This window comes from Acomys minous, assembly GCF_964271855.1.
Source record: "Acomys minous genome assembly, chromosome: 8".
Taxonomy (NCBI): Eukaryota; Metazoa; Chordata; class Mammalia; order Rodentia; family Muridae; genus Acomys; species Acomys minous.
In genome coordinates this window covers 102,142,847-102,168,147 of record NC_140489.1, presented here as the reverse complement: position 1 = coordinate 102,168,147, position 25,301 = coordinate 102,142,847, and the positions used below count along the sequence as shown (strand labels likewise).

At 52.4% G+C, this 25,301-nt stretch overlaps 2 protein-coding genes across 11 annotated transcripts; one reads left to right on the top strand and one right to left on the bottom strand.

Annotated features, from left to right (window-relative positions):
• Positions 1-1,418: 1,418 nt before the first annotated feature.
• SLC30A3 (solute carrier family 30 member 3) lies at positions 1,419-20,996 on the bottom strand. Of its 3 annotated transcripts, XM_084792232.1 has the most exons (11): positions 20,732-20,996; positions 20,401-20,488; positions 10,294-10,365; positions 9,177-9,291; positions 5,741-5,916; positions 4,983-5,129; positions 4,708-4,861; positions 3,974-4,172; positions 3,621-3,726; positions 3,269-3,403; positions 1,419-2,241 (listed from the first exon to the last, which is right to left on the bottom strand). In XM_084792232.1, the coding sequence occupies exons 4-11, from the start codon at positions 9,269-9,271 to the stop codon at positions 2,093-2,095; spliced, it is 1,161 nt and encodes a 386-aa protein (XP_084648358.1). In that variant the 5' UTR covers positions 9,272-9,291; positions 10,294-10,365; positions 20,401-20,488; positions 20,732-20,996; the 3' UTR covers positions 1,419-2,092. The 3 variants fall into 3 exon arrangements, with proteins under 3 accessions (XP_084648358.1, XP_084648357.1, XP_084648359.1); XM_084792231.1 differs by lacking the exon at positions 20,732-20,996 and having other exon boundaries at positions 20,401-20,555; XM_084792233.1 differs by lacking the exons at positions 10,294-10,365; positions 20,401-20,488; positions 20,732-20,996 and having other exon boundaries at positions 9,177-9,475.
• Positions 20,620-24,671, top strand: DNAJC5G (DnaJ heat shock protein family (Hsp40) member C5 gamma). Of its 8 annotated transcripts, none has more exons than XR_014781011.1 (7): positions 20,624-20,755; positions 21,211-21,326; positions 21,773-21,986; positions 22,635-22,776; positions 23,369-23,428; positions 23,798-23,854; positions 24,127-24,671. XR_014781011.1 is itself a non-coding variant. In XM_084792237.1 (6 exons), exons 2-5 carry the CDS (start codon positions 21,214-21,216, stop codon positions 23,827-23,829), a joined length of 501 nt encoding a protein of 166 aa, XP_084648363.1. In that variant the 5' UTR covers positions 20,622-20,755; positions 21,211-21,213; the 3' UTR covers positions 23,830-23,854; positions 24,127-24,671. The 8 variants fall into 8 exon arrangements, 5 of the variants coding, with proteins under 5 accessions (XP_084648364.1, XP_084648363.1, XP_084648362.1 ...); XR_014781012.1 differs by having other exon boundaries at positions 24,018-24,671; XR_014781013.1 differs by having other exon boundaries at positions 23,798-24,348; positions 24,435-24,671.
• The last annotated feature ends 630 nt before the right edge of the window (positions 24,672-25,301 follow it).

Here is a 25,301-nt window from a genome sequence, read left to right as displayed (position 1 = left end):
ATCCTAGCACTCAAGAGACAAAGACAAAAAGCTCAAGGTTAGCTACACCAGTGAGTGCGCGCGCGCAAGCGCGCGCGCGCGTGTGTGTGTGTGTGTGTGTGTGTGTGTGTGTGTTGGGGGGGGGGGGCTGCACTGGGGATGTAGCTCAGTTACTGGAGTTCTTGCCTCACACATAAGAAGCCCTGGTTTTTTTGTTTTGTTTTCTGAGACAGGGTTTCTCTGTGTAGCCTTGGCTGTCCTGGACTCCCTCTGTAAACCAGGCTGGCCTTGAACTCACAAGAGATCCCCCTGCCTCTGCCTCCTGAGGGCTGGGATTAAAAGCATACATCGCCTGCCCAGCTGAAGTCCTGGTTGTGATTCCTACTTTGCATCTCATAAAAATGGTAGTTGCAATCCTAGTGTCTTGTAAGTGGAGACAGGAAGTTCAAAGTTAAGGTTATCCCTGGCTACAGAGAGAGTTCAAGGCCAGCCTGGAATACATGAGACTGTTTATAAAATAAGACAGGTGCTGGGCAGTGGTGGCACATACCTTTAATCCCAGCACTTGGAGGGGGGCAGAGGCAGGAGGATGGCTGTGAGTTTGATGCCAGCCTGGTCTGCAGAGTGAGCTCCAAGACAGCCAGAGCAATCCAGAGAAATCGTGTCTCAAAAAGCCTAGGGGTGGGGAGGGGGGAGAGGGAGAGAAAGAGGCAGCACATGCTCTGAGTTTGTGGCTAACCTGGCCTACAGAGTGAGTTCTGGGACAGCCAGGGCTACAGAGAGCCATGGTCTTGAAAAACCAAAAAAGGGAGAAGAGAGAGGGGGATTGTAAGAATCTGATAAAAATATATGGTTGGTTTTTTGTTTGTTTGTTTGTCTTTTGCTTTTGGCTTGTTGAGACAGGATTTCCCTGTGTAGCCTTGGCTGTCTAGGACTTGCTTTGTAGAGAAGGCTGGCCTGGAACTCATGGCGATCTGCCTGCCTCTGCCTCCCAAGTGAAAATATATGGGTTCTAAGACAGGAGAATAAATATTTTTTTAAAAAACCCAAAACTGGTATTCATCAACAGCTCACACCTGGACACAGGACTTTGCTGCCTTTCCAGGCCCTGCTGACACAGCACGAGGACCAAGCCCACATTGGCCTTGTAGTCTAACCTTTTCCCCCAAAGGGTCCAGTTTCCCACTAACAGGATTGTGCCCTGGCCTGCTGGAGCTTTTAAGTGGGAAGGGCTCCCCAGGATCACCTCCTGCAGCCTTGCTCTGCTCATACTGGGATTCCTCTGAGTCAAGAGCCTGGGCTGGAAAGGCTGGGGGAGGCTGGTGGCTTCTAGCCTCCATCAGAATCTACCCATGGCCAGAGACGGAAGCCGACTGCGAGGGCCAGGGGCTTGTGGTGGCCACGCCAGAGCCCACCTCTGAGGAGTCAGAGTACAGAAATGCAATAAGATACAAGTTTATTGGTGGAGCTGCAGTGGTGTCCTCCCCATTCCCTGGGGGAAAGCAGGGGACACAGCACCAACAGAGGGATGGATAGACAGATCCCCAAATGGACACACAGGTGGAGCAGACTCACAGAGCCACACACAGCACAGCCACACAGGCACAGAGACACACAGGCCACAGCACCAAAGAACAAACACACAACAGACACAACCACAGGACTTAGGGCACACAAACAAAGTGCAGGCTTTGGAGCCCCTGCATAGACAGAGCAAGGATCACGTGGGGAGGGGGCCCCTGATGACCTCCCCAGGCATAGGCACACTAACAGCACGAAGACAGGCAGATGTCCCCAGCTCGGCAGCCAGCCTGCCACAAGGACACATGGAGTGCACAGAAAGGACAAGCGGGACTCTCCAGGCCGTGTGGAGCATGAATGGTGGGGCTTCCACACACCCCACGCCCCTGAACTGCTTCTGGCCATTCAGTCTAATACCCCTCCCCGAGTTGCCCTCATACACACTCTGGTCTTGACCGCCGGGGCAGGGGCTGGGGCGTCTGGCAGGTGAGAAATGGAGAGAGAAAGGTCCCTTCTGTGACTAGGGAGGCAGGTGCTGAGAGTCCAGGGCCAAGCCTGGGCCTGGCAGTGGGGGTGAGGGTGGGGGTGAGGCTCAGGCTTGCTGGGGCTCCCGGCAGCGCTGACACTGGGCCATCTCAGGCTGGTATTGTTCCACCTGCAGGGTGCAGCTGGAGATTCCAAACCGGGAATAGAGCCGGGAGGAGGCTTCAGCCAGGACGGCTTCAGGGTCAGCCGTGGAGTCTGTGGAAGTGTGATAAGAGCCGGCTCAGTCTCTGGGGAGTCCGGGACAGCCGAGGGCGGTGATAAGGACTGAAGGGGCCCAAGCCCAGCACAACCCCAGGGCCTGAACAGGGTTCTTGATTTTTCTTCTGCATTATATGAACAGCGTAAAATTGTAAAGAAAATGTTGAGACGCACTCCAATGGGCCACGCTAACACACTGAGCTGTGCCCAGTCACCTATTCCTTCCTGCCTCTGAGCATCATTAAGTGGCTGGGTATCTCCGCAGCCACACCACCATCTTCCCAGGACCAGCCAGATGTTAAGTATTCTGCCCTACTGTTCCTCTTCAGTTATCATCCCAACATCCCACAAGTTATGATATTTTTGGCACCCAGATCGCACGGCTCTGATTGCTTCTTGCATCTGGGAGAAGCTCAAAAACCCTTTGTCAGCTCGTGAGTCACTGTATATATATTTTAATAGCTGAATCATAGTGTAGATATGATTTATATTCAGCTTCCTTTCCTCGAGCATTACACCACAACCATTTCCCTACTTGCTGCACATGCTTCATAATCGCCACTTTAAATAGCAACGTGATGCCCTAGTGAGAAGAGCTGCCAACGTCACCCAGCCACGGCCTGGAGGTAATGGTGGTGTTTTCAGGGTACTGGGTTCCCCAGCTGCCTCAGAGATAGCATTGCAGTTCTCAGGCCCCCTCGTCTCACAGTGTGTGTAAGCATGAGAGTGCACATGTGTGCGGTGTGCCTGTGTGCACCCATGCATGTGTGTGCACATGTGTGTGCATGTGTGTGTGCTTTCAAAAGAGGGAAAGACAGAGAGAGAGTTCAAGAAAACCAAAATAGGCAAAGTGTTTCAAACATGTAGTCACAGCACGCAGGAGGCTGAGGCAGGACGACCTCACAGACAGCTTGGGTACAAAGTGAGACTCAGTCTCCAACAAACAAAACCTCAGCGCCCCAGGCTGTCCACATGTGGACGCAGAGGGGCTGAGAAGGCGCTGGCTGGGGTAGCATTGACTCACCAATAGCCAGGTGTGCAGAAGCCACGTGGTAAGAAAGCGTCAGGCCCCACAGGTGGAGCTCATGGGTTGCTCGGACTCCTGGCACTGACAGCAAGGTGTCCCTCACAGGCTCAAATTCTATGCTTCGAGGGGCACCTGCAAGCAACGTTGCCATGTTGTTGCTGCCAAGGCCCACCCTGTGAAGGAGCAGCCCCACCAGACCCCTCTTTTTCCGGTCTCTTTCTCACCCACCCTGTTAACCCCATGAACCAGCCTTTTCACATTGTTTTAGAGAAGGGATGGGAGCTGAGGGACCCCCTAAATGGAGGGGTAGGGGTGGGGGGGACGACAGGAGCATCAGTGCTGAATTCACCTTCCATGAGGACGCGGAGGACATCTCGAAGGGTGGGGGCTGTGGATCCAAGGGCAAAGATAGAGAAGAGGAAAGTGCTGATAGGGTCAGCTGCCTTGTACTGAGGCTGTAGAGAAAGTGAGACCTCAGACTAAGAAGGGCTGACCTCTCAGAGGAGGCTCAAGGGCCAGCTTTGCAAAGAGACCCTGAGGAGACCCTGAGGATCTTGCTGAGGGGGAAGGAGACATGGCCCACACCTGGGAGAGGACCTGGGAGGCTAGAAGCTGAAGTGATCGGGTGGGCAGAGGGTACCGGGAGGGGATGGGACACAGCACAGGGACGGAAGGCGGACGGGGCGGCCTCTGACACAGTACCTTGAAGTAGATCAGGATGGAGGCAGCCAGGACCCCAAGGCTCTGAAGGAGATCCCCCAGCACGTGCACAAAGGCAGCCCGCACACTGGTGTTTCCCAGGGGCAGGGAGTAGCCATTCCCCTCCTCCAGCGGGGCATACTCGGTACCCCTAGATCCATGGCTGTGGGGGGGCCCTGCCTGGTGCAGCATAAAGGCCATACTGAAAGAGGAGAGCACTTCAGCCAGAGGGCCTGTGCTCGGCCTCTGCTTCCTTCCCCCAGATCCTCCACCTCCACCTCTTTTCCATCCCAGAAAGAAAACAGCGTCACCTAACAGAGCAAAGTTATGCCATCAGGGACAGAAGGCACTGGACATGGGGCCAGAGATGGGGACTCAGGTCCTGGCCCTGCTATTTAAATAGTCTTTTGCATTAACAGGAGCTAGAGGGAAACTAGCTCTCATGGATTGAGAGTCCTAAATAAGACCATACTAATAAAAGTCCCTGAGAAGAGCTAGCATCCAGGAGGCCCTCAGCAGTTATCTCCTGGCTGAACTGTCTCTCTCCCACCCACTTTCAGGAACACCCAATGAAGACAACAGAGCTCTCTGTGTGCATGCGTGCACATGCACATTGTACGTGAGAGACAGAAACACACACACACACACACACACACACACACACACACACGGGTGGGGGTGGAGGGGGAAGCAGTCTACCATCCTGTAAGAAGCCCTTCTCTCACACTGGGACCTACAGCATATTGGCACAGACAGCAATGCTGGCCGTCAGCAACATGGCACCGCCCTCTATGTGGTAGTCACTATGCAGCAGGCGGATGAAGGCCAGGTACAGGAGGACGCCAGTGACCATCCAGAGGGAGACCACAGAGGCCAAAGCTCCCAGAGTCTCTGCATGGGGGAGACAACACTGTTAGGGCAGGGCCCCAAGGCACTGATAGGGCTGGGGCGAGGGGTGTGGGGGGGTGTGGGGGGGGTTGGCGGGGGTGGAACCAAGTCATGTGGGACTTACCGGAGCGGTGCCAGCCGAAGGTCATGGTGCGGGTGGCTGGCCGAGTGGAGAGCCAAAGGGAGAAGAGGCTGCCCATCATGCTGCCTACATCTGCCAGCAAGTGAACAGCGTCGGTCATAATGGCCAAGCTGTGTGCCAAATACCCACCTGTAAGGCAGAAACGTAGAGCCTGAAATGCTGGGATCTACATAGTCTGTGTGCACAGGTATGGAAAAGAAAGAAGGAGAAACCAGCAAGAAGTTGGGGTTTTCTCACATGATAAGATTACAGGCATTTCTTCTAGTTTTTCTGTAAGTACATATTTTCTTTTCTTTCTTTCTCTCTTTCTTTCTTTCTTTTTTTTCCCCCCTTTCTTTCTTTGGGGTCTTTTTTGGTTTTTTGTTTTCCAAGACAGGGTTTCTCTGTGTAGCCTTGGCTGTCCTAGACTCACTTTGTAGACCAGGCTGGCCTCCAACTCACAGAGATCCACCTGCTTCTGCCTCCTGAGTGCTGGGATTAAAGGCGTGCGCCACCACGCTGCCAGGCAACATATTTGATTTTCATAACAAGAGAACAGGGTTTACTAACCGGCCAGCTCAGGGAGCCTTGGCCCACAACCCCCCATGCTGGTTCACCTTGAATCCTGCTCAGTGCTCTGTCCTCCCCAGTCCCCCTCTCTGCCTTTCTCCTTCCCTGCTTCCCCAACCAGGAACCCCAGGTGGTGGAGAACGGCCTGGGGAGTCCAGACTATGGGACTGGAGAGGGGTCCCCCAACTTACCAACCACCTCCCCAGCCATGAAGATGAAGCACACAGCACAGGCCGCATACAGTTGCCTCCGGGCCTGCAGCCTCTCTGAAGAGAGGCCTGAATGGAGCGTGGGGTCCTTATGGCAGTGGTGGGAGGCCTCAAGCTTGGCCTCCTCGGGGAGGGGCTCTGGGGGCTCTGTGAAAAGACTGAGACAGGTGACATGCTCACCCTTGAGCGGGACTCCAGAACGGACTTGGTCACTCACACGCTGACAGAGCCGGGGCCTGCCTGAGCAGATGGGCCCGTTATTTGCCCCTTCGCTAGATTCACCACGCCTGAAGCTTTGCGGGCATGCGAGGCTCAGATGAACAGCCAGACCCAGCATCTCTCTCCTTCCACACACAGAGCCACAGAATCCCATATCTGTAAAGTATCTTACAGCCGCGCGGGCTGAGGCTTTAGCAAATGGATGTGAAATGCGAGGCTCAGAGACGGCAGGAACTGGCAGGGGCAGCACAGTTGGCAAGGGGTAGAGCTGAAACTAGACACTGACCAAATTTCTATATTGTAAGAGGTAGCTGACCAAATTTCTACACTGTAAGAGGCAGCAGGGATGCAAAACAAAGGGACACTTCCTGAGTTCTTGGCGAGTGGGACAAATGTGGACTAGACCCTGTGGTACACAGGAGCAGGCAGATGCTGCTGCTGCTGCTGCTGCTGCTGCTGCTGGAGCAATTCTGTTGTTCTCAAGTGGGTTCCAGTGGGAAGACCGCAGGAACCATGTGAGAAGGGCCTTGAGAAATGGAGCCGATTTTGACAGACAGGTCAAAGTGCCAGAGAAACAGGAAAGGAAGCTGGCATGAGAGCATGGTACACACAGGCCTCAGTACCCTCTCTCTCAGCCTCGCACCCGTGCCTCAGTTCCCAAACTCTGTCTGTCCCTTCCTCTCAAGGCAGGAGATGCAAGTGGGGTTCTTTGAAAGAGCAGTGAAATTGGTGCAATGACTCAGGCCTGAAATCCCAGGACATGGGAAGTTGAGGCAGGAGGATTATTTGTTGAAGGTTAGCCTTGAATATATAAGACCTCTCTCATACACACACACACACACAACACACACACACACAGAGGGGGGGGCGCAAGCAGGATTGTCACAGAAAGAGAGGTTCCTGCCTGCTACACCTGGGGTGGTAATGGCCGGGACACTGGATTTAGAGTCCAGCCCATGTTACCTAGAGCTCAGTCTGCCCACAAGCCTTGACAATAGGGTTGGGGCCTTACCTAGGATACCACAGGCAGGGCTCAAACTGACTGTGTGGGGGAGGGGTCTATTCTAGCCCAATTCTCACTGCCCCCACTGAAACAGGGGGGTAACAAGGACCCCTGAGAGAAAATGATGGCTCCAGATTCAATAGATCCCATCAGGGGATGGGAAGGGGCACTGGGGGCCATCAGGCTGAAAGAACACGGCTGAAGGGGTGAGCCGAGGCTGGGGACATCCAGGTATCCGGGGAAACCCTGGAGTGGGAAGGTAGGTTCATTTCCCACTGAGCATGAGTGGGCATGATTCTGGTGCTCTCAGAAGGGACAGAAGATGAAGGGGGCCTCAGAGTCCATCCTTGCCTGTTCCACACAACAAGGAGCCGGGTCTAGAGGGAGACCTGTAACACCATTTCCACCAGGGAGAGGCTGAGGGTGGGGTCTGAACAAATCACTCTGGGGCTAAAAGGAGGGAGTGCCTGGCTGTGATGGGCATGAATGAGGGGAGCATCACGGGAGGACACAAGCCACAGAAGACGCTCCCGACAGATGGAATTGTGACGATAAGGTCTGCAGCTTGGAGTGTAAGTGGGGTGCTAGGTGAAAGGCTGAGGATAAGGGCTCAAAGTAAGGAAAGAAGAGACCCAGGGAAAACATCTAGATGTTGAAGTGACCTTGACAGTGAGTAGAATGTGAGACCGAGGACACGGAAGAGTCTCAATGGATCTGGCCCTGACGCTCTGCCAGGCAGTTATCAGAGGAGGGTCAGGTAAACAGGCAGAGCCTTGGAAAATCCTGCAGGGTTTGGTGACTAATGGTCATATGAGGATGAAAATGGCCCAGGAGATGAAGATGCAGTCTGAAGAGGAAACAGATGCTGGGCAATTCGGGGGCTGTGGCAAGGCTCCTTCCCCGGGCTTGTAAGGTGCAACACAGCCAGGCAGCAATGCAGCTAGCTACCCACCAGCTACCCATCAACAGGCTGCCTCCTTTTGTTTGGCATCAAGTGGGCACCAAAGGGCCTCTCTGCTGGGGTGTGGACGTGTGACTACATTTTATTCGCGGCGGGTCGGGAGGCTGTTGTTTCCTTCCCTGGCCTTTTGAAATCCCCCAACAAACGACAGAACAATATGGGGGTGGCGAGGGCGGCAGTGAGGCCTGGGGTATTTCCTTGGTTAAGTAAGAAAAATTGATGCCAAGTCAAAGGGTATGGGATGAAACGCCAGGCCACAGCTGGAGCCCCACAGCTGTCCACCACTGCAGTCCCCTGCAGAAGAATCCTTCCTTCCCTTCTGCTCCCCCATTTCCCCCACCCACTCAGATTTAAGGTCCCCCTCCCACGAAAAGAACTGGAGACCACATCAGAGACAAAAGGAAAAAGACTGGGAGGGAAACAGAAAGATTGAGAGTGATGGAGGAACAGGGGGGGAAATAGGCCAGAGACCCTGTCAAATTCCAGAGACAAACGGACAGACGGCTCCCAGACAAAATGGCCAGCGGAGGTGGCCAGGGAGGGCCTGTCGCGGTGGCCGCTCTGAGATAGCAGGGCAGACGGAGCCGGCGGCGGGCGGCGGGCGCGGGCGGCCCGCAGGGTGCGGGGGAGGTTCTGCCGCCGCCCCCGGCCCGCTGTCCCGGCCTCTCCGAGCCTCATTTCACACCTCGCCGCCCCCGGCCCCGTCTGTGCGGAGCCGGGAATACCCCCCGCCGCCCAGCCCGCACCTGCTCCTTCCTCGCCGCCCCCTCGCTTCCTCCGGGCCGCCCGCGGAGCCCCGGCCGATCCCCGGGGCCGGAGCCCACAACTGGCCGCGGCTGGATGGGGCGCCCCGAGCCCGGCGTGCGGAGGGAAGGGTCCGGGGCCTAAAGCTGGGGTTCCGAAGCCAGGAGGCGAGGCGCACGGAGCAATGCGGACATCGCCGCACCTGGCTCGCTCGGTCCGACGGAGCGGCGGAGGCAGCACAGGGGTCAAGAAGGCTTGGAGCGCCACGGCAGGGGACTTGCACAACCCAACAGAAAAAAATACCAGGGGTATCCGGACAGAGATAAGGCGGGGAGTGGGGCGGGCTGCGGCCGGTGGAAACGCGCCGTTAAGCTGGGGGACCACGGGGCGCTGGGGAGGCGGGCTGGGCCGGCGCCGAGGGAGACAACGAAATGGACCGATGGCATGAGTCTGGCGCCCCTGGTCTGAGGTCCAGGCCAGGTCTATCCTACCTCTTCAATCGCAGGCCGCCGCCGGCGCTGCTGCGGTCTCCGGAGCGCACTAGGCGGGTGGTCTCCGAGCCTCTGGTGGCGGGAGAAGGCTCCATGTCCCCGCTACCTTGACCGTCTAGGCCGCACGGAGTGGGAGAGACAAGGCAGGGCTTGGGTCAAATCCAAGCGGCCCGAGGACCCCCCGGACTTCCCGCAGAGCCACCAGAGTGGAGGGAACTGCAGCGACTGTGGCGCTCGGAGTCCGAACTGCAGAGCCCGCGGCCGCGGGAGCCCCGCCCCACGTGGGGCGAGCTCCCCAAACCCCGCCTCCGAGCTCCCCAGTCTATCTCCCACGCCTAAGACCCGCCTCCAGGGCCCGCTCCAATATCCAAAGCCCCATTTCCCCGCGCCAAACCGTGAAGTGGGGTGGGGTGGGAGCGAACCTCCACAGCGCCCTCGCCCCAAGTCCCGCCCCCAGTTTCCAGTCTGGCTCTTCACACCTAGGGACCCCTCTGGCACCAAACTTTTTGAGGATACACCGCCCTATGCGTGCCAGTTTAGGGGCGTCGTCCCACCACCCAATCACTTTGTGGCTTTGGCCCCCACGCGGAGGCAGAAACAGGTGCCAAATCGATCTGGAGAGAAACGGAGAGAATCTGGGGTGAGCAGTGACACATTCCCAAACAACTCTAAGGACTCCAGCCAGAAATCCCACTGTGGAGGCTCTGGAATAGGAATTCATGAGCAAAATCTGCTGCCAAGCACTGTACTGCTAATTATCATTTATTTTTACACAGGGACCTTGGGTAACAAAAACCTTTCTGCTGTCCTTCAACCCATATATTATCTCTACCTTCCAATGAGTAAACTAAGTCCCCAAAGCATAGAAGGCCACGTGACCTGGAACAACTGTCCCATCCTTTTCCCCACATGGGTCCGACTACCGCCTAGCAGTTGAAGAGAGAGGCTGGGGCAGCGGGAGGGGCACTTTCACCTCTGAGGGTCGCCAGCTACTGTTTATTGAGGGCCACTATTTTGTTCGGTTCGTCAGCACGTGACTCCTTTGCCTACACACTGTAACACCGTCTGGTGTGCTCATTTGGGGGAAGACGAAAGCCCAGAGAAAGCAGTGACTTACAGCCGTCCGTGGCCCGGGCTGGGGTTGAAACTTGAAGCGCTCAGTGCTCCCCACTCCTCACAGCTGCCGCCACTGTAGGATGAAAAAGGGGGGGGGCTGGATGTGCATTCTCAGCTGTGACAGTCTGTGAAGAGGAGGGTCCGTGGGAGGAAGGGAGAAAGCAGAGATGGAAAGGGTGCTGGGGGGGGGGGGGAGTTGTTAATGAGTCCAGACAATAAGCCCACCAACCGCATCCTTTGGAACACACCGAGCCTTCTCAGTTGAAGATTTCTGAGATTGACACCTGCCCTCAATACCTGCCCTCAACACGGTTGTTAGAAACAATGAGATCGTGTGTGCTTTTTCAAAGGCAAAACCAAAATGAAAAAGTCAAAGAAACCGTGAGCATGCCAGTGTCTGGAAGTGATGGGTTAAGGCGGGAGAACTTCGCGGAGGTGGTGAGGCTTAAAACGGATTAGGCAAACCCAGCAGCGGGGCAGGCTGTTCCAGCGGGAGAGAGTGCGGCTAGGCTTGTCCGGCGGCAAGCGCAAAGCGATGGTAGTTAGCGGAGAAGCAGAACAGAAAAGCTAGTGAACCCGGCCAGAGTCTTCGTGCCCTAGGCGCAGGCCTGCGCCCACGCGCGCCCAGGGTCACTGTCGGGCCTTCCTTCTGCGCTGGCGCCTGGGCCAATGAGGGGCTCCTTCCTTCGAACCTCCCCTACGGTCTTGAGGGCCTTAGCTCAGGAGGACAAACTGAGAGGGAGAACCGCCGGCCAAGGTCACTTTGTTGGCCCACTTCAGAGCCAAGATGGAAATCATGTCCCTGTCCAGCTATGCCAGTGCCCCGGGCTCATCTTGCCCAGCGCCGTCGGTTTTCTAAACTCGCCACTTGCCCTGAGTCCAGTCGCGCAGGTACTTTGGGATCAAAGAGCCATCCTGCACTTCTGAGATCAGCGTGCTTGCCTCGTCCCCTGTGGCCCTGGGGAGCTCCAGAATGGGGAACCGGTTTAGACACGCCTCGGTCGATGACGACAACAGGGAACTTGACAACAATGGCTTCCTCTGGGATTTCCTCCCCTTCCTAGGCAGCCCACAGCCTTGTGCAGAGCATCCCCGACTGCCCGGGAGGGGGCGCGGATATTGGCACGTGCTCGACCAGCCACCGGGTGGGAAGTCGGCAGGCCAGAAATGAAAGGATCGTCGGAGCGGATGGATGACAGCCTTACTGTGTGTCTGGCTGCCTAACGCACCGCCGCCTCCAGAAGCCCAGAGCGCCCGCCCGGCAGCGGGAAGACCAACAGTTGCCTTCGCTTGGGAAGCTATTTAAGAAAAGCTTGGCAGTAAAACTCGAGTTTGTGCCTGTTTCTCCGGGAGCCACCAAGAAGCCCTACAGGAATTGTGAACAGGATTTTTTTTTTCCTGAGACAGGGTTTCTCTGTGTAGCCTTGGCTGTCCTGGACTCACTTTGTAGACCAGACTGGCCTCGAATTGACAGAGACCCACCGGCCTCTGCCTCCTGACTGCTGGGATTAAAGGCTTGCGCCACCATGCCAGGCTGTGCACAGGGTTCTTAAGAACAACACAGCTGGGGGGAATCATGCTGCGCTTGGAGATGATGTTGGAGTCCTTTACGGAACTGTCAAATTTAATCAACACACCTCCCAGCCACCGTCTCCACCACCGCCCTAGCTGGGGACTGGTGATGAGTGACATAGGCACTGCCCCTCTCCTAATGATTTCTAGAGCGTTCTCTTCTGTAGCCCTTTGTTAAATCAGTGCAACACTGACTCACCCACAATTTCTACTACCTGCCCCGCTATGCCTCTCTAGCAACCCTTCCCTAAGGTTAGTCCTAAAGGCTTGAGTGATGCAGGGAGCCCTGGATGTCCCCAGGAGGACAATTCAGGGCCAGGTTCCAGAGGGCCTCTGTCAGAACAGCCTAGAAGGTGCAGGAGTACCTAGGTTAAAAGTCCACCCTGGACCACCTGTCACTGGGAGAGGAGGCATTGAAGTCTGGATTAAGGCTGAGCTCAGGCAAAATTTGCAATCTAAGCATGCTGTGTCCCAGCGCCCCATGAGTGATCGGCAGCCACATGGTCCGTAATTAAGCCAATGCAAACAGGAGAAGTGGGTTTGCATGGCAGCAGGGCGGAGGAGAGCAGCATTTACTTGGTAATAAAGACGATGACAAGAGCCTGCAGTTTAAATCTCCTCTGCCCCAGGGAGCCTTTCCTGGCTCTTAACTAGGTCAGGTCTCACACTAAACAACCCTCCTTGCAAGCTACTTCTTCCTAAGCTTATACCACTCTAAACTGCAACTGTCATTCGACAATTGCTTGATTCTTCACTTGGCTCCAAGGATATTCTGGGTTTTTTTGGGGGGGGGTTGGTTTTTTTGTTTTGTTTTTTTCCTTGTACTTCACTGACCGCCTATTTTCTCTCTCCTTGTTGCTTCCTCCTCACCTTCTCCATCTCTTAACGATGGAGCCATCAGTCCAGGCCTTGGACACTGTCTCTCTGATTTCTCTGCACTTGCTTTTAGCCTTTAAATAATGCCAAGTAACAACAGAAGGCAGTGGTTGTCAAGGCAGGATGTGGGGTGATGGGAAACCACTGTCCTGTTTTATGTTTGATTTTTATTTTAAAAGAATCAAATGTCATCTATGAAAGATAGTTCCCTCCAAGCCCAGTGTCATCTTGATGCCTTTGGTGGTGGTGGTTTTGTTTTGTTTTTTGAGACAGGGGTTCTCTGTGTAGACGTGGCTGTCCTGGACTCTCTTTGCAGACCAGGCTGGCCTCGAACTCACAGCGATCCCTGAGTGCTGGGATTCTAGGTGTGCACCACCGTGCCAGCTCTCTTGGGTTTTATTAAGTTGAAAACTGAGCTCCTGATTGCTACCCAACCCCAAATCTCTTCCTGTAGTGCTCTTTTGTCAGAACACAGCAGCAGCACCCTCTGCTTGCTCAGGCCAGAACCCTTACAGCCACCCTTGGCTTTTCTATATTCACCCAGATCCAATCTGTCCCCACAGTCTGCTCCTGCCCTCCACACACCGCCTGACCTGTCCTCAGATGGTTGCACTCACCTCCCAGGTGACTTCCTTATTTCTACTTTTCTTATTATTCATTATTCCCAAAGAGATAACTAGGCAGCACAGGTCATATGTGGGGGTGTGGGTGTGGGGGTGTCTTCTCTCCCTCCCTTCCTTTTTCAGGGCTTCTCTGTGTAGCCTCGACTGTCCTAGAACTTGCTTTGCAGACCAGGCTGGGCTCAAACTCAGAGATCTACCTACTCTACCTCCTAAGTGCACCACCACTGCCCTGCCAGTCAAAGTCCTTCTGCCAACCTCCAAGCCCACACTGACTTCATTTCTCACTCCCCGCTGATCTCACTGTATGTGAATTCCATGATGCTACAATATGCCAGGCACGTCCCAGCCACAGGACATTTGCACTTGTCCATATTTCTTTTTTCTTTTTCTTTTTCTATTTTCTTTCTCCAGATAGGGTTTCTCTGTGTAGCCTTGGCTGTCCTGGGCTCGATTTGTAGATCGGGCTGGCCTCATAATTCACAGATCTGCCTGCCTCTGCCTCCCGAGTGCTGGGATTACAGGCGTGCGCCACCAAGCTGGGCACTTGTCCATATTTCTAACTGCAGTGCGCTCTGTCAGATGTGCCAGTGACCTATTTCCTCATCCTTTTTTATTGTAACAATAGGTATCAAACCTAGAGCTGTGTATGCTGGGAAAGCACTCTACCACCACTGAGTACACACCCAGCTAACCAGCCTAACCTTTTACTTACTTTTCTTGCTATTTTTGCCCAAGACAGACGTGGTGTCATTTGCTTGTAATCTCAGCACTCGGGAGGCTGCAGCAAGAGGACAGAGAGTTTGAGGCCAGCCTGGGGTACATAGTGAGTTCAAGGCCAGCCCAGGCTACAGATAAAGATCCTGTCTCATCTTTACATAAAACAGAACAGGGCTGGAGGTTAAGAGCACTGTCTGTACTTCCAAAGGTCCTGAGTACAATTTCCAACAACCACATGGTGTCTCACAACCATCTATAAAGGGAGCTGGAGCCCTCTTCTGGCCTGCAGGTGTATATGAAGATAGAGAACTGTAAACATAATAAATAAATCTTTTTAAATAAACAAAACAGAACAAGGCCAGAGTGATGGCGTGGCCAGAAAAGGCACTTGCCGCCAAATTTGACAACGTGAGTTCAATCTCTGACCACATGGCCAAAGGAAAATAAAACCCAAGATAGCTGACACGGTGGTGCATGCCTGTAAGCCCAGCACTCAAGGATCTCTGTGAGTTCGAGGACAGCCTGGTCTGCAAAGAGAGTCCAGGACAGCCAAGGCTACACAGAGAAACCCTGTCTCGAAAAGCAAAACAAAACCACCATCACCACCAAAAACCTGAGATGTTCCTGCTGGACACTTGAGAAGGCTTCAAGATTAGTCGCTGGTTAGAACACTCACTGCTCTTGGAAAAGACTGAATTTGAGTCCCAGCAGCCATGTCAGGCAGCTCACATGCACCTGAAATCTGAGCTCCTGGGGGTCTAATGCCCTTTCTGTCTTCCACAGGAATCCATACACATGTATACACAAAACACACACACACACACACACACACACACACACACACACACACACACACACAAATTAAAAAGGACTTTGGTAGCCGGGCAGTGTTGATGCACGCCTTTAATCCCAGCACTCAGGGAGGCAGAGGCAGGCAGATTGCTGTGAGTTCAAGGCCAGCCTGGTCTACAAAGTGAGTCCAGTACAGTCAAGGCTACACAGAGAAACCCTATCTCGAAAACAAAACAGAAGAAAACAAAAAGGACTTTGAGGGCTGGAGATGGCTCAGTGGTTAAGAATATCTGTTACTCTTACAGAGGACCCAGGTTCGATTCCCAGCACCCGTGTGATGGTTCACAACCATCTGCAACTCCAGTTCCTGGGGATCCAATGGCCTCTTTTTGACCTACCTGGACACCAAACCACACTGATTTGTAGAGCAGGCTAGCTTCAAACTCACAGAGATCCACCCACCTCTGCCTCCTGAGTGCTGGGATTACAGGTGTGCGCCAGTAGGCCCAGCATAAATCTGGATTTTTTAAGATAAGAAGATCCACCTTAAGCCTGGACCAAACCTTCCAGTGTCAGCCTAAGCAGCGGACAGGGAAGGAGGAAGCATTTGCTCTTCGCCTGCTCGCCCTTCCCTCTCAGGCGAGTCTGTTCCTACGCTGGCACGAGAGCCCACTTCTTTGGGATTCTGGTGCGTACTGAAGACCAGTGGAGACACTCAGCCTCGTGGATTCTTAGACATTCAGCGCTGAGGTAACTGTTGTTAGAATAGTCCTGAAGGAGACTAAGGCAGGCAAAACCAGTTATAGGTACTGATTGATTAGTGGCTTCCTTACAGCTCTGCTTGCCCTGCCTGTTCACCACGCATGACTTCACTTGCTGCCCGAAAACGGAACGACCTGGAGCAATGGCTGAAATTGTGGCTGCCTGGCTGCTGCTCTGTAAAACCTTGCTTGCTTGGCTGCCTCACTTTGTGGTTTTAGAACACAAAAGGGAAAACAAACTGCGCCCAGGGTCAAAGTCAGTGGCTTTCTTAGCGTATGTCTACTGATCCTAACCCTTTTCTTCCACTCACTTTGGAGTGTTTATTCCAGGAACATTGCCACAACAGCTGGGGCGAAACCTGTAAAACCACTCTAATAAATCTCATACACATATTCTAACCTAATATATTATATATAAAGCCCTGACCCTAACCTATTATACATATTATATATATAACCTAATATATATTCAATATGAGTATATATTCTATCATATATACTTTTTTATGTTCTGTCTCTCTAGAACAGTGGTCCTCATGTTTCCTAACACTGTGACCCTTTAATACAGTTCCTTACGGTGTGGTAACTCCCAACCATAAAATTATTTTTGTTGCTATTTCCTAACTGTAATGCTGTGACTCATAATGTAAATATCTGATATTTCCAATGGCCTTATGCAACCCCTGTGAAGGGGTCACTGACCCCCGAAAGAGTCGCAACCCACAGGTTGGAAACTGTTGCTCTAGGGAGCGTACCCTGACTAATACAGGACAGAAACTACGATGGGAAGTCATTGCAGAGACCCTGACTTGGAGACAGGAGCCTGAGTTTGGACACCACTGGGTGACCTTCAGTCCTTCTCTTTGGAAAATACCTGCCTCACTTAGAAAATCTCCACAGTCCTTTCCAGCTCAAAAACTGTAATTCTAGAACCTGCTTCTTGGATGTGACAAATTGTCACGTCTCCTCCCCGGCCCTCCAATTGCATATGCTCCAGAGTCTGGTATTTTGGGTATAAATACGTCTGCTGTTCTGTGCATTTGCGTATCCTAGCTGTATGACTACGGTGGTTTTGTTTGTGGGTAAACAAGGGATGCTTCACAGTTTCTTCACACAGGACCAAATGGCTGTGGGGGACAGTAAGCTCACCGACTCAAGGTATGATGGGAAGACAAAGAATTCCAGAAATTTTAACCTGTAATCATTCATTGGTAAGGTTATTTTGTTGTTTCTTTTCCTATTTATTATTTTTGCAAGCACATCTAAGTTTTGGAGTTAATCCTGTGAACAGCACAGGTTTTTACAGGAAGATAAAAAAGAAGTGCAGGGAGCTGGAGAGATGGCTCAGAGGTTAAGGGCACCAACTGCTCCTCCAGAGGTCCCGAGTTCAATTCCCAGCAACCACAGGGTGGCTCACAACCATCTATATAATGTGATCTGATGCCCTCTTCTGGCCAGCAAGTGTACATGCCTGTATACATAATAATAAATAAATAATAAATCTTAAAAAAAAAAAAAGTGCAGAGACAGAGGGCTCTGTTGGGAGCACACAACTTGTTAGACCCAGAGCAGGAATGGAGACCCAGCACCTTGGCTTGCAGGCTGGTCTTAGTACAGTGACGGGATTAAGATGAGAGCCTGCTCAGGAGAAACCATCAAAAGGCCTATGGCTTCTGGAAAGCAGAGCACAGGAGCGCCGGTCACAGCACACCAGGCCCTCTTGCCTGCTCTGTCCCAACACTCTGCCACTGCTGGGCGGCACCATCTTTTCATTCAGAGCAGGGCTGCACAAGAGTTAGCAGGCTCTTTCAAAGGCCACAGACTGGGATGAATTAGTGTCAGAGGACACGAATTATCACATTCTGGTGCCCCAGGCAAGACTTGAAGGATGTTTCCTAATTCTGTCCCAGGGCTCAGCTCTGCAAATCAGGGATGCAATCAAACCATTCATATGGAGGAGTGGGGTGGGGTGGGGGTGTCAGAGATGGCTAGGACCGCTCTCATTCAACCAACCAGCATCTGTTCATCATCTCCGGTATCCCAGCAACCCTATTAAGAGCTGGAGGGGGCTGGGTATGGTGGTGCACGCTTTTAATCCCAGCACTCAAGAGGCAGAGGCAGGAGGATCTCTATGAGTTTGAGGTCAGCCTGGTCTACAAAGCGAGTCCAGGACAGCCAAGGCTACACAGAAAGACCCTGACTCGAAAAAACAAAAACAAAAAGAGCTGGAGGAATACTAAGACAAAGAAATAAGGTGCGGGGCTGGAGAGATGGCTCAGCGGTTAAGAGCACACTGTCTGCTCTTCCAGAGGTCCTGAGTTCAATTCCCAGCAACCACATGGTGGCTCACAACCATCTATGATGTGATCTGATGCCCTCTTCTGGCCTGCAGGTGTACATGTAGACAGAGCATTGTATACATAATAAATAAGTAAATCTATAACAAAAAAAAAAAGAAAAGAAATAAGGTGCTTGGGATTATGTACACGCCATGTGTCCTCCCGTTTTCTATTAGTCCCTTCGCCTCTAGAACCGTATGAAGAAAGATACTCTGTCATCTTGTCCACGTCTCCAGCTTCTATGCCAGGGGATTTTTGCTGGCCAACCTCCAGCCTTACGCTCCAGTGGGAGAAAGATGCTTTAGCTTCAGCTCACTCAACAAATCATGAATCCACTTACTGTGAGCCAGGCATAGCTGTAGGAATTGGAGATACAAACCAACAAAACCCCTGCCTGCCCTTGTGGGCATTGTCAGCTGAGAAGTCAAACATTAAACAAATTAATATGAAACCAGGCAGTGGTGGCGCATGCCTTTTTAGCCCCAGCACTCGGGAAGCAGAGGCAGTTGGATCTCGGTGAGTTCAAGGCCAGCCTGGTCTACAAAGTGAGTTAGGGACAGGCAAGGCTACAACAGGGAAACCCTGCTCCAAAAACCAAAACAAACAAACAAACAAAAACCAAAAAGCTTGCCTGAGGAAGCATGTGCCTGAGGCCTTTGAGGATGAAATGTCAAACTCAGGAAATGCCAGGGAGGAACCCTCCAGGCAGAGGAAACAACACGGTCAAAGGAAACACAGTGTCCTCAAATAAGTGTACAGTGGTTCTCGGTGACACTGGCAGAAGAGGCAGAGCCTGGGAAACCGAGGTAAGGAATCCCCTATAAGTGCACTCTGCCCTGTGCCTACCCCCCCCTTCACCCCCGCCACCCCCACCCCCTGCTGCAGTTCAGAAATGAGCTGCTTTCTTCTACTGGCTCTATTGACCCTTGGTGCTGTAGAAAATCGAGGTGAGAAAAATTAAACACAGCATAAGCCACTGTGGGAGCAGCCTCAGCCCCTCCCGTTTGGTGGGGTAACCGCAAAAGGCATCTGACCCAATCACATGGGCTGAGCAAATATGTGTAAGTATAGTCTCCGTTTGCCTCGATGCCTGGGATCTCAGGGATGGAGTATTGACTTAGCACTTAAAACCTAGGAGAGAGCGTGGACTGCAGGAATAGCTGCAATAAAGAACCAAAGCTGCACACGCGTGAAAGTGACATCTGGGAGTTGGCCTCCAACCTCCATATGCGCCCAACAGCAGGTAAGCACTTGTCAGTTTTCCTTTGGTTGGTTGGTTAGGTTTTTTGGTTTTTTGGTTTTTAAGTTTAGTTTAGTTTTGCTTTGTTTTGTTTTTCTGCGACAGACACTATGTAGCTCTGGCTCTCCTGGAAGGCACACAGGCATAGACCTGCCAGTGCTGGGACTAAAGGCGTGCACCACTGTGTCCAGCTGCACTTGTGGGTTTTTTGGGTCTGTTTTTGTTTTTGTTGTTTGTTTGTTTGTTTGTTTGTTTGAGATAGGGTCTCTCTGTGTAGCCCTAGCTGTCTTAGACTCCCTCTGTAGACCAGGCTGGCCTTGGACTCACAGGGATCCGCCTGTCTCTGCCTCCACCTCCCGAATGCTGGGATTAAGGACATGCACCACCACACCCTGCTGCACTTGTTCTTGAAGAGGATCTAGGCTCAGTTCCCAACACCCATAGGGCGGTTTACAACCATCTAATATCATTCTAATTCCCAATTTGACACTCCCTTATGACTTCCGCAGGCGCCAGGCGTGCCCATGGTACACAGACATGCAGGCAGGCGAGCACCCGTACACGTAAAATAAATAAATCTTAAGATTAAACCATGTATATGCAGGGCCGTTTAGATGCCTTATTGGGTGAAGGTGCCTGTTATCAAGTACGGTCACCTGAGTTCAATCCCTGGGACCTGCGCGCGCGCGCACACACACACACACACACACACAGTGAGAAAGAGAGAGAGAGAGAGAGGGCACATAAATGTTTTTTTTTTCTTTTAGTTTGACTCAGCAGCTCCATTTCCACTACTCAACTCTTACACAAAAAATCAGAAATTTGTTCCAGGATGTCTATAAGCATTTTGATGAAAAAGATTAATATACCTGTCAAGTAGTTATAAACAACTCAATATACAATCTAGATCATATAACTACATTATGGTATCTCCTTATTGTGGAAGCACAGCGATGGCTTTGGAAAGGATCAAAAACATCATTTTTAAGGGATGTGCCAACGAACGGTTACAGTCTAACCGGATAACTGCCTTAACAGGGGACAGCTGAGGGGTGAAGGACAGGTTTTCCAGAACACTGACATTTGAGGTGAGTCTCAACGTTTGTAGAGAAGTTTCTAGATGGAAGGGAAAGAAAAAGGACCAAGTGAAGACTCCCAGGAAGTCTGGAAAGATAACCTCTGCCATACCTCTTATCCGCCTCGGCACCAAGCCCATAGTCTTTCCGTGAGTGGGCTGAAGAGCCATGACGATGATCCGGGTGGTCATGGCCTCTTCCTGGAAAAGAGGGATGATGTGGAAGTCCGTGGCTCTGCCGCAGGGCGTGGAAGTAACGCTCAGCCCTGGGCCTGAGAGTCAGGCTTCTGGAGCGACATAAGTCCCGGGCCCAATATGAGTTCCCCACTCATCCTGCTGGCGGCGCCAAAAAACGACTGGCTTCCCCTACAAAGCGGCCGTAGAACCAGAGGTAGTATGAAGCTTCGCCTCCCCCAGGAGAAAGGAAGCTTCTGTGGGGCCTACCTGGATTCATAGACCAATTCAGAGGTAAAGAGCCAGGTCGGGAGGTCGTCCGTCCAGCGTGCCCAGAGCTCCCACGCTGTTGCCATGGCTCCCCTGGCGCCCACCGTCCTCCCAGGCCTCCGCCCGACTCTGTTCTGAATCCTTCAGAGCATGCCCCTTGCAACAGCCCCTGCTCAGCGCTGTGGGCTTGAGGCCGAGGGGAAAGCGAGCCCGTGCCCATTGGGCCCTGAGCCTGACCTCCTCCCCTATTCTTTCAAACCCAGCCACTAGATTGGGCAGGTTTACTTCAGGTAAACAAAGTCCGTCTCTTCCTCATCTTAGACCTACCCCTCCTTGTTAGGCCCCTCTGGCCTGCGAAGAGCATGGAGGACGCTGGGAAACGTGAGGGGACCATGGACCCTCTTTGCCATTTTCATTCTTCTGACTGGAGTCACAGTGGCCTTAGCCTGCTGTCTTGAATTGTTGTCCTTTTGGCCCAGAGCATGCCTCCTGCAGATGACCCACCCCGGCGATTATCCGAGACTGGGACGAGCCTCTATGCCGTGCTGGAACTAAGGAAGGGTGCCCAGCCTGAAGAGATCAAAAAGGCCTACAGGTTCACACCCCTGCCCTTTACTCAGCCCTGCTATTTCCTCCCAATACCTTTACCATCTCCAGACCCTCTTTAAAAAAAAAAAATCTCAGCCGGGCATGGTGGAGAACGCCTTTAATCCCAGCACTCGGGAGGCAGAGGCAGGTGGATCACTGTGAGATCCAGGCCAGCCTGGTCTACAAAGCAAGGCCAGGCCAGCCTGGACTACAAGAGAAACCCTGTCTTGAAAAAACAAAACCCAAGAAGCTTTTATTTGGGGGCCAAAGGAGGCCACCCGCTTCTTCAGTGTGCCAGGAGAAGAAATGGAGACCTCCCCTCCATCCTTCATGCCACACCTCCTGTATCCCTTGCACTATCTAAAGACCTAGACCTGCCTCTCATCCTCAGCCTCCCACCTCAGCGGCTTCCTGTACCCCTCCCCACTGGCCTTTTGGTTATCGCCTGGGTAGGAAGCTGGCCTTGCAGTATCATCCGGACAAAAATCCAGGGAACCCTCAAGCTGCAGAATTCTTCAAAGAGATCAACGCAGCCCATGCTGTACTCAGTGACCCTACAAAGAAGAAAATCTACGACCAGCATGGTTCACTAGGAATCTACCTGTTTGAGCACTTTGGTGAAGACGGCGTCAGATACTATTTTATAGCACACAGCTGTTGGTTCAAGGTACACCATGCATCCTATCTCTTCGAAAGAAAGAAAGGAGTTTGCAGAGGTTGCAGAGCTGGCTCTCAGCAGTTGGGAGGCTATTCTGCTCTTGTAGAGGACCTGGGTTTGATTCCCAGCACCCACATGGTAGCTCACAACCAGCTGTAACTACGGTCCCCGAGGATCCGGAGCCGCCTTCTGGCTTCTGCAGACACCAGGCATGCCCATAGTGCAGAGACATACGTGCAGGCAGAACACCCACAACACAGAAAGTGAAATCAGTCCAGCTGTGGTGGCACATACTTCTGAGCCCAGGTCTTGGGAGGCACTGGGTAGCCTGGGCTATATAGTAAGATACTGTGTCAAAAGAGTGTGGGAAGAAAGGCTGCCCTCCTCTCAAGACAAATGCGTCTGTTCTCAAGCCAGGCGTGGTGGCGCACGCCTTTAGTCCCAGCACTCGGGAGGCAGGCGGATCTCTCTGAGTTCAAGGCTAGCCTGGTCTACAAAGTGAGTCCAGGACAGCCCAGGCTACACAGGGTAACCCTGTCTCAAAAAACAAAAAAAGCTTCCTGTTCTTGCCTTCTGGGTGTGAGGAGGATAAAGGGAGGGGGAGCTGCCTGGAGCTACAAAAAGAGCAGGGGACCATGGTCTCTCTCCTGTCTGTAGACTCTCGTCATCCTTTGTTGCTTGCTTACTTGCTGCTGCTGCTGCTGTTGCTGCTGTTTTTGCTGTGGCAGACTTAGTCAACCACCTGAGGAGTTTAACCAGAAACCCCAAACAAATGTCTATTCTCAGCCTACGAGATCAGGTGAGGAGCAGAGGTGGGGACTGGAGTCACGTTTCAGTTAGATATGGTAGAGCCCAGTGTGGGGCCGGTGAGAAAGGCCTGTGAACCGAGCAGTTAACCCCAAAATGTGAGCATTTTTCACAGGGGTGAAGAGAGACTGAAAAGAAAACTGATGTGACACGTTAGTGCAGCGTGGCCCTTTCAGGACAAGCTGGGGGAGTGCGCTTGCCTACCACATGGAAGACCCTGGATCCCAGCCCCCAGCCTTGGGGGGCAGGAGGAGTGAATTGTTTTAGATTGTTCCCGCCCCAGTTAGTTAAAAGTTTAAACCAGTGTGTTGGCTGAGGTTCACACGAGTGCCATCTGGCGGTGCTAAGGAGTAACTGCAAGGTCAGGGTTTTCTCACCTATAGCCTTAAAAATCCCGTAAACTCCCGGGCTGGGCTGCACTTGGGAGGCAGAGGCAGGTGGATCGCTGTGATTTTGAGGCTAGCCTGGTCTACAAAGCGAGTCCAGGACAGCCAAGGCTACACAGAGAAACCCTGTCTCGGAAAAAAAAAACCCGTAAACTGTTGCTATTGTAGATATGCAAGCATGTTCTCATTCCACCACAGGAGGACAGCATAAATTTGAAGTAGAAGAAGACAGAGACAGTTATTAAGGAACGGAGTGAGGTATGCAAATGGAGCATTAGCAATGCTAAAGGCTGAGAAGCCAGTGAGATGGCCTCCAAGCCTGACTATCTGACTATCTGAGCCAGACCTCAGGAGCCCAGGTGGTGAAAGGAGACACTGACTCCTGCAGATTGTCCTTTGATATGTGCACATGTGCTGTGACACACTCATACTCGCGCGCACACGCGCACACACACACAGACACGTCATATATTACATGTACACACGATGTGTCCATGCATGTGTGTACATGCATGTTTAAAGCATAGATCGGCTGCAGCTGCTTGCACAGAGGGGCTTGCACAGAGATGTGTGCTTTCAGTTGTTGGTGGATGTTCCTTATAAGGTCCCAACTGTTTCTACCATTAGGTGCTGGCCCACAGAGAGTCCCCTGCCACTAGCCCGCTGGACACACTGAAGAGAGAAGTGAGTAGCCCTGCCTGACACTGACCCTGATTTGACTCCTGTTCTTAAAAACAATTCCTGTCAAAGGCGATGATGACACCATCCTAGGAAGGACTCGGCTGCCGCCCCCTCCCCCGCCAATGAGCCTGTCCCCACAGTACCTTCTGGAAACTCTTCTTTTTAGCTCTAGCTCCGCTGGCATCTTATCCACATGAGGTGGCAAGCCATGATGGCAAGTGTTTGCTGAGAAGTCTTTTCCCAGTGGGTGATGCCCAGGCACTTGTCAATGTCAGGTGGGTTCCTGAGCACGTACTGACGACTTCACCAAGATCCTGATCACGAAGCAAAGTGGCTCCTGTCTCAAGAGCTGTTGAACCAGTTCCAACTTTGTGCACCAGAACGAGCACTGGCCTCATTTCCTGGCAGTACACCTTTGGAGGCTGGTCTCACCATCTTCTGGTACCTACACCACTGGCATTGACACCCCATTCATACAGAAGACAGCTCAGCAATGTGTGAGTGCAGCTGAGGATCTGCCGTGGTCTTGTGGACCAGCTGCAGCCCATGCAGTAGTAGTGCCTTCTGCCTCCATCCTTCACAGCACCTCATGCAGCTGGCCCCTTCACACAGGGGCATAAAATGTGATGGGGACACACTGTACTCAGAAGACTTCGCTTAGCCTCTTTGTGCTGTTGGCTTGGCATCCACCTGCTCTGTGTCATCTTGATCCTTTCCTTCTTACCCTTGTGGCGTCAGGGCCTAAGAACCCTCAAACCTCTCTGCCTTCACTGGGAGAAGAGACAAAGAACGTCAATAATAATAAAAATAATAAAAGCTTTGTCCAGTTCCAGTGCATGTTGGATTCCAAAAGACAAATTGTGTGTGGGACAGAGGAAAAGACCAGTGACTATTGCTCATGTCTGGGATGTGGCCGGCGTGGCCAGTAGAGGTGATCGGTCACTGTGGAGCTGGGGGACCAAGATATCCAGAGGCCAGTGATGGTGACCGATTCACTGGTGTCCAAAATAACTTTATGACGTGCAGATTCTTTCTAGCTAGATCTGTTACTCAGAACTCTTTCTTTTCTTACTTTCTTTTGGTTTTGTTTCTCTTTTTTGGAGGGAGGATTGTTTTTGTTTATTTGTTTGTTTTTCATGACAGGGTTTCTCTGTGTAGCCCTAGCTGTCCTGGACTCACTCTATAGACCAGGCTGGCCTTGAACTCAGAGAGCCACCTGCCTCTACCTCCCTGAGTGCTGGGATTAAAGGCGTTTGTTACTGTGCCCAGCTCTCCTTCTCCTCCCTTTTTTTTCTTTATGTGTGTTTGTGTGTGCATCTGCATGCATGTGTCTGTGGAGGGTTCTGAGTCTCTTGGAGATGCAAGTACAGACGGTTGTGAGTGCTGGGACCTGAGCTCCAGTCCTCATGACTGAGCAGCAGGCTCTCTCACCCACGGAGACATCTCCAGG